The sequence below is a fragment of the Humulus lupulus genome, chromosome 8 (assembly GCF_963169125.1).
Source record: "Humulus lupulus chromosome 8, drHumLupu1.1, whole genome shotgun sequence".
In the NCBI taxonomy this organism is placed as follows: Eukaryota; Viridiplantae; Streptophyta; class Magnoliopsida; order Rosales; family Cannabaceae; genus Humulus; species Humulus lupulus.
In genome coordinates this window covers 28005001-28012632 of record NC_084800.1, presented here as the reverse complement: position 1 = coordinate 28012632, position 7632 = coordinate 28005001, and the positions used below count along the sequence as shown (strand labels likewise).

The window sequence follows — 7632 nt, the reverse complement described above, 5'->3', positions numbered from 1 at the left end:
CAAGGACTGTCAACAATGGGCGGTGGTACTCCGACTCTTGTAATTGCATAACAAGTAGTCAAAGCATACTTTGTTTTTATAACTAAAACACTTGAATTGTGCTAATATATATTCAAGTAAGAATAGTAGTACTTAGACCAAGAAAAAATATTAGATAATAATAATATGATTATTCCTCTCATTGGTGGCGGCACATATTCCATATTTGAACAAAGAAATTGTCAAAATTAATCTTAATATACATTTTGTGGGGTGTCATACATAATCCAAAAGCTAGTTTACATAAGCATGAAGCTCAGGCTGCTTACATACACCATAGAATCAATTTAATTCAAGTTTGGTTTTATAATCTAATACCAAACTGATGGGCTTTGTTTGTCCTTTCCCTATACAAATATGTAAAAAACAGCTGAAACTAAAGCAAAATTTGAATTTGCCTTTTGTAGTAGGGAGTAGAGAGTAGACTACCAATATTTTGATCAATGCACATAAAAATTAGAAGTCTTTAGCCTTCTGTCTCAATTCCTTGAGCTCCCTCTCTATCTCAGCATCTCGAAAGGGGTATGGTGTGTTTGAGCTGGCACTGACACTTCTTCCCGGTGGAAGTTCGCCTTTCTGTTAATAAATAAAGAGTGAAAACATATTAAAAAAACAAAAAGCGACAAGAAATGCAAAATGGGAAATCATCATTTCAAGATTATACTGTCCTAACTGAAATGCAAAATGGGAAATCATACCTTTGAGCTGCCAGAAAGTTCCTTCTTCAAGCTTGCTAGATCATCATCAACTGACGAGCCCTCTAGCAATGCAAACTGCAAAAAGATTAAAAATCAGTATAGTGCTTATTTGCCAGTCCTCAGACTGATTTTCCATGTAGCTAATTGCTTGATATATTACATCTTAGCGTAAGACTACTATATAACTGCATAAGATTTAATAGCGAGTTGGACAAAGTAAGAAACAGAAGCAGTGCTACCTTTCCTTCTAGATCATCAGAAGTTAACTGACCAAGAGCTTCTGCTTGGGACTCCATTGCCATCACTGTTGAGATGAAAATGAATATCAAAAGAAATGGAAAGCTAAAAATAACTTCTTTGGCCGAATATTGTCTAAAGAAAGTCTCATCAAAGCAATGGACTCGATCATTATAAGATTGTACAACACATGCTAGCAAACCATGCACGAACTCCTCACCATAGAAAAATGTAGAAGGAAAACTAAATATAACTCCATTGGTCCAATATATTCTAAAACAACTCTCATCAATGTAATGGATTCTACCATTCCAAGACCGTACAACACATACTAGCTAACCAAGTATGAACTCCCCCACTGAAGAAAAATGTAGGATATAGCTGTCTTTTCAAAAAATATCTTACATGTTATAAACTCAGAAAAAAAAATTCACAGGATTATAAATAAATACATTTATTTATATATTTAAACACATACACAGAGTATCGTCAACTTATGATTTAGACGCATTGTTTCCTGTGTGTTTGTAAACCATTTTCATCTATAGATTTTGTGAGTAAACCAAAAAAAATAGACAGAAATCTTATGATTATGATTTGGAATTTTTTTAAGAAAAAAATGGTTGAAGCTGTTTATGCTTTCAGGGCAGACATAGATCTGGGTTTTCAGTCATAAAAGCAAAAATCCAGGACAAACTTAACAGGTATGCTCAACAAGTGATTTCTAAAGTCTGAAGTCTTTACCTTTCTCTTCCATCTTTTCAAACGCAGAAAGAGCATTACTTGTATTGACATTTCCCAACATTTCACTTACTTTGGTTTGAGTCCTAAAGAAGCATGCAAGTAACAATTACTATAAATATTATAAAAAATCCCAACAGATAATATAACATGAAAGGGCTGTTTAGACAAACTTTGCAGACTGTGCACGTGCTTTCAGGGTATCTTTCTTTGACCTTGCTTCCTGTATCTTGCTCTCCAGAAGCTAGCAAAAAGTTAATCACATAAGGTAGATAAATCATGAGTAACTGCATAATTACTCATCAACAAAGCTGAAGGTCAAATCCCATGCTGTTGTAGCCTGGTCGTGTTAGCCTTCTACTCAAATTCCAATTCAGACCCATAAAGAGTGGGAAGGGGATTTAGAAGAAATAAAAAGTAAAATTATTTTCATTGTTCCACTCTTTGACAACACAAAAAAATAAAAATAAAGACATTGTTCAAATCTTTGACAACATGAAAAAACACAAAGAACCCTATTGTAGGCAAACCATTAGATGAAAAAAAAGGACCAAAAAAAAAAGAGTGAGAAAGAATGACACAGAAAGACCTGACAATCAGAAATATGTTCCTTGATTAATTTTGAAATTTTTTTAAATAACAGAATTTTGTATAATTCAGAGAACCCTACTGCATGAGAAGTTTTCACAGCTGTTGCTACACTTGATAAAGTCAACAATAACAAACAACAAAATTAGCTTACCCGTGTATTAGAGACAAGATTTTCAACAACACCTTTCTGTTGATCGAGTTGAGCTTTCAAAGAATTAGCATTATCCTGCAAAGGAGCAAGAGGTGTTTAAATGCTTAATAAACACATATATGCAATTTTCCAGGCCTATGCCACTATGCAAATTATGCTGAACTCACTGCAAAAGATTTTCTCCTTTTTAGAGCTTCACGTGCAAGATCCTCATCTCCTTTCTCCAAGGCAAATTGTGCCTTCCGGTACCTAAGTAAGACAATACAATGTAATGTCAGAAATTCTTTGCATATAGCTTAAAAGGAAGAGTTATTCCTTGCAGTACCAATCCTCAGAAGCTTGTTGGGCAGCTTTGTACTTATTCTCCAACCGCTTTTGAGATGCCAATACCTTAACAAGATCAAAGGTAAAAAAACGATCAATTGTAAATAAAGATAACTAGATAAACTACAAAAGCAATGTAACTACAATATAACTGGAATGCAAGAAGCTAATAAAAGGTTACCTACAGTCGACCACGGAAACCCTCTTTTTTTTAGCAATATATGAAGAAAAAAAATCATGATATACCAAAAAGAAAATAAACAATAGAAGGGTGAGAGAAGGACTTGGGAATGTAGGAAGAACAAACAACAGTAGAATAAGGAGTTTACTTGTGCTGTGGCCTGACGCATCTTTGTTAAGTCATCACTCATTTCAATCACCGTTTGATCCAAAATTTTCTCAGGATCTTCAAAGGAACTTATGACTGCATTGGCATATGACTGGAATTGGACCATAAATGAAAGAAAAAGAATGAAACTACTTAGAAGCCATGATTTCAACAAAAAAGTCCTAGTAAAAAAAATCATATTAAAACATATACGTATTTATAAACATTGTAAAACATATCACCTTGACAACTCTAGCAAATCGATCAAAAAGATTCATACGGGCACCAAGAGCACCACCACGAATTTTATTGGAACGAGCTGACTTGACTACCTCAACTTTTAGTGCTCCAACTAAACCAAAAATGCACATGGTTCATGCCAAAGATTAGTAAATGCAGATAGTTTTGCTAAAAAGTTAAATTGGAGATACAGCAATTGCAATTTTCTTGGACTCCAATCCATCAAAATCATCAAAGCTATGTAGTTTCAGTTTCGCAATAATGTAATGAAGTTACAAATTTTACTAAACAATAAGAAGATTCACAAAACTAACAGCATCGTATTAACACTCTCAGTCAAAAGTTAGGTTCTGTTCACTCGAGGTTGAACTCTTAGACTAGTATTTACCATATCAATAACATGAATTCGAGCCCAAAAAGCAACTCAGTTGAGAACAAATTGAAAATTCATGAGATACCCAGAAAGTAGAATGAAGATTGGGAAAAACCCAATAGAGGGACGTACCTCCGGCACCGAAGAATGACGTCGTGAGAGGCCTCTTGACCACACATAGACTGAGGCTGTTAGAGCAGGAAGAAGAGGCAGGCGTGGACGCGAGGGTTAATCCCGTAAATATATGTGGTTTGGCGGCCATTGTTGGGGGCAAAATTCAGTTGAAATGCAGAGATTTGGGTATTCAGATAGGATTGAAAACGATTACTGATCACTCCCACTTACCAGAAATTGTCAGAGAGAGATTCTCCGGTGTTCAGGTTTTGAGGTCTCTACTCTTTTCCCCCTTAACGGGCTTTTTTGGGCCTATTATTATCCAAGTTACAACCGGCCCAATTAAGATATTAAATTGACTAAAATACCCTTAAACCGTTGACTCAGTTTTGTGTTCACAAATCAATTCTAACCACCAAAGATATCCGGTGTTCAGGTTTTATGGTATATTCCCACTTAATTGGCTCATTGGGCCTAAGGTTATAACACGTTGTAAGTGGCCCATTTAAGACCATAAATTGACCAAAATAACCTTCAAGCGCTGACTCAGCCCTCTGTGACACAAACCAATATTAACCAGAAAGATATCGTTATCCGTTTCTGAACGTTACAAACTTGAAAGTTTCCAGTTTCTCGTACTAATGGCATCTTCTTCTTCAACTCTGCTGCTTCCATTAGGTAAAACCCACTTTTATTTTGACTTGAATTGTTCATAATGCCATTATCTAATCTATTGTTACATCTTATACAACCCAATTTGTGTGTTAGGTAAAAGCCCATTCGATAGCTCCCGAGGGATTTGTAGTAGGAAATTTCCAAGTGTTGTTGTGAGATGTTCTAACTTGGAACTCAAGGCTTCAAATTGTGATGAATTTAAGCTAAGTAAGCGAAGAAGGGAAGTTATTGGATTGATGTTTGGAGCTTCAAGTCTCTTTGTTGAGTCATTTGCAGCCAATGGAGCTGGGTTGCCTCCTGAGGACAAGCCTAAGCTCTGTGATGATGCTTGTGAAAAGGAGCTTGAAAATGTATGGTGAGATTACCTACCCCCTTATCTACAACATCTTTTTTGGGTCTTTTTAACTCTATAATGTGATTATTCTTGAAATATTTGCAACTAAGGCAGACCAAACTAAGAGTACGACACATTGTTATTTGCTAAATACAATAATGGGATTTCACTAAGATTTTCTATACCATCTCCAATTCCATCACTTAATATTGGTTCTTGTGATATTGTTACTTTTTCTGTTATGTCAGTTTGTTCAGATATTATTGCTTGCAACTGAGTATATATATATCTCAAAAAGTAATTTCATTTTTTTTATAACTTCGACTTCAAGTTCAACTTGAAAGGAGAAATACTCGAGAGTTTAGGGTTCTTGAAAGAGATTGGGAAATACTTTCTGAGTTGGCTTGTACTTGACTGTTGCTGGAGTTAGTAGTGGATTGAGCTACTGTGAGCTCCCATGGTTGAACCGCTTAAAAGTTTGATTATGTTGTTCTTTGTGTGCTGCTGTTCTATTTGTTCTGTTTTGATACCATTGTTTGTTGCTGAGGTTATCTAAACTTGGTCTTGTGCTGCTGGTTTTGTCTATTTCAATCTAAACTTAGTGGTGTTCTTTTCTGTTGAGCTACCAAGGAAGGTTTTTCATGTTTTGACAGTTATTAAAGCTTTAATTAGGTGATAAATTGTAGCCATTATAGTGTTGATCTTGTAAGTTGTAACAGCTTGACATAGCTTTACTCTTTAAGAAAATCATATTACTCGGCAGAGACTAATCTTACAAAAGATTTATCTTCATTGCAGGTACCTATGGTAACTACAGAATCTGGTTTGCAGTTCAAGGACATCAAAGTCGGTAACGGTCCTAGTCCTCCGGTCGGTTTTCAGGTGTGTAAAATGGCTTTGGCTATGCATTATTCTGACTAAAGACGAATCCTTAGAAGTTCGTTTCCTACTGATTCACTAGTTTGTGTCAAATTTTGAGAGTAATCTCTTCTTTTTGAGCTGATCCAACATGCATTGTAGTGAACCTCTTTGCTTGCACATTTGACTTGGTTGCCATTGTGTCTGACTCTCTTAACTTCAGGTGGCTGCTAATTATGTAGCCATGGTTCCATCTGGACAAATATTTGACAGGTAAAAAAAAATAAGCACATGACATCACATGCCCTTTTCCTGAATTTGTTTTCACTAAACGTGTTAATTTGCAGCTCTCTTGAGAAGGGTCAGGTTTACATTTTTCGTGTTGGCTCTGGTCAGGTAAGACAAAATGATTTTGCAGATCAGTTAGATATTATATAGTTCCTAAGCAGGAGTGAAACCTATTTTCCTCTTCTTCCAAAAGGAAAAAAAAAGTGAAATGAATTCTAATATTTGCTAACATAAACCAGTAAAACAGGTGATTCAGGGACTTGATGAAGGCCTGCTGAGCATGAAAGCTGGAGGGAAGCGCCGACTCTACATTCCAGGCTCAGTTAAGACCTGTTCTTTTCACCTTTGGCTTAATTACTATTATTTTTTTTTACTCGTTTGAAAATAATCTACACATGCTTGGTTGGATATTTTAACTTTGGTGTGTTTCTGGATCAGTTGGCATTCCCCAAAGGTCTAACCTCAGCTCCAGGAAGGCCAAGGGTGGCTCCAAATAGTCCAGTCATCTTCGACGTGAGTTTGGAATACATACCAGGCTTGGAATTTGATGAAGAGGAATAACGGCACAATGTCTTTTGCATTTGCATTTGCTTGCTTTATATACTTGACCATGGAAAAAGGGGTCTAAGTATATATGCAGCTGATGTCCCAACTATTTTATTTTTTGGTTGAGCTGTTAATAGCATTTAAAAGGCTAATGCTAAAGTTATTTGGACGGTGTTTCCTATGCTTTGCTCTTTCTTTGTAAGTAAGAATGATTTAAGACATACTATACAGATTTCATTGATCATCATATACAACACTACTATATATATAAATTACATAGGAGATTTTGTAGAGTCTATTAGTAGTAGACTTCGTAACCAATAGTTTGGATTGAGGGTTATTATAATTATCCTCTTGATTAATCATTGATATATTTATTTCACTGCATTTTGTGAACCCGAAAACCTCGACAAATGAAACCATATTTGGGCTGCTTATTTTGGACATATTTTTTTTTTTCCATCTTGTAGTTGAATAAATATTTGTAAGGAGTGTATTTGGGAGAGGATATATTCCATTAAAATAAATAGTTGAAAGAATATATAAAGTCAGACATTTAGAGTGTTCTTTCTCTGTATATTAGTGATCTATTATGATTTGTCAAAAAAAATCATTTAATTTGAATAATTGAAACAATCGTTTGGTGTAAATATTTTACAAAGTGATTTGGAATTTCGGAGAGACTGTAGTTTTTGAATAGTTAATGAAAACAGGGAAAAACACAAGTAAATGCAGGAAACAATAATTAAACAGTCAAGATTATCTTGTTATATACAATAATCATTGTCAGATAGTACTGTAAGTAAAGACTAATGTGGTCAGAATGCATATGTGAATATTCAGAAAAGTTAAATATACAAGACAGACAGAATAATTCTTTCAAAAAAAAGGCAGATAGTATAAAATGTTACACATACTGTTGGAACTTATAATATATATGAGTATGAATTATTAAAAAAAATAGAAAATGTGCTTTAATGACTCTCTAGAGGAAGAGTCCCACATTGGTTTAGAATACTCTCTTGTAAGGGTATATAGAGTGTGGACTTGAGCCTTGGGGTTGTGCCCCAAGGGGTACCCACTTTTGTGGGAGAG

At 35.0% G+C, this 7632-nt stretch overlaps 2 protein-coding genes across 2 annotated transcripts; one reads left to right on the top strand and one right to left on the bottom strand.

Annotated features, from left to right (window-relative positions):
* Positions 1 to 218: 218 nt before the first annotated feature.
* On the bottom strand, positions 219 to 4106 carry LOC133796533 (membrane-associated 30 kDa protein, chloroplastic-like). The gene is made up of 11 exons (XM_062234087.1): positions 3855 to 4106; positions 3352 to 3461; positions 3111 to 3221; positions 2783 to 2847; positions 2625 to 2706; positions 2458 to 2532; positions 1889 to 1959; positions 1719 to 1801; positions 977 to 1041; positions 738 to 812; positions 219 to 615 (listed from the first exon to the last, which is right to left on the bottom strand). Exons 1-11 carry the CDS (start codon positions 3982 to 3984, stop codon positions 496 to 498), a joined length of 987 nt encoding a protein of 328 aa, XP_062090071.1. The 5' UTR covers positions 3985 to 4106; the 3' UTR covers positions 219 to 495.
* Positions 4107 to 4377: 271 nt separating this feature from the next.
* Positions 4378 to 6830, top strand: LOC133796532 (peptidyl-prolyl cis-trans isomerase FKBP16-3, chloroplastic). The gene is made up of 7 exons (XM_062234086.1): positions 4378 to 4514; positions 4605 to 4861; positions 5644 to 5727; positions 5927 to 5976; positions 6051 to 6099; positions 6239 to 6313; positions 6430 to 6830. The coding sequence occupies exons 1-7, from the start codon at positions 4478 to 4480 to the stop codon at positions 6550 to 6552; spliced, it is 675 nt and encodes a 224-aa protein (XP_062090070.1). The 5' UTR covers positions 4378 to 4477; the 3' UTR covers positions 6553 to 6830.
* The last annotated feature ends 802 nt before the right edge of the window (positions 6831 to 7632 follow it).

Excerpts from the sequence above, each read along its gene's own strand:
- LOC133796533 (XM_062234087.1), bottom strand. The coding sequence starts at position 3,984 with ATGGCCGCCAAACCACATATATTTACGGGATTAACCCTCGCGTCCACG. Across the intron at positions 2,848-3,110 it reads TGCGTCAGGCCACAGCACAA|GTATTGGCATCTCAAAAGCG; the intron begins GTAAACTCCTTA and ends GATCTTGTTAAG. Across the intron at positions 1,042-1,718 it reads TGAAAAGATGGAAGAGAAAG|TGATGGCAATGGAGTCCCAA; the intron begins GTAAAGACTTCA and ends TCATCTCAACAG.
- LOC133796532 (XM_062234086.1), top strand. The coding sequence starts at position 4,478 with ATGGCATCTTCTTCTTCAACTCTGCTGCTTCCATTAG. Across the intron at positions 4,515-4,604 it reads AACTCTGCTGCTTCCATTAG|GTAAAAGCCCATTCGATAGC; the intron begins GTAAAACCCACT and ends TTTGTGTGTTAG. Across the intron at positions 5,977-6,050 it reads TCTGGACAAATATTTGACAG|CTCTCTTGAGAAGGGTCAGG; the intron begins GTAAAAAAAAAT and ends GTTAATTTGCAG.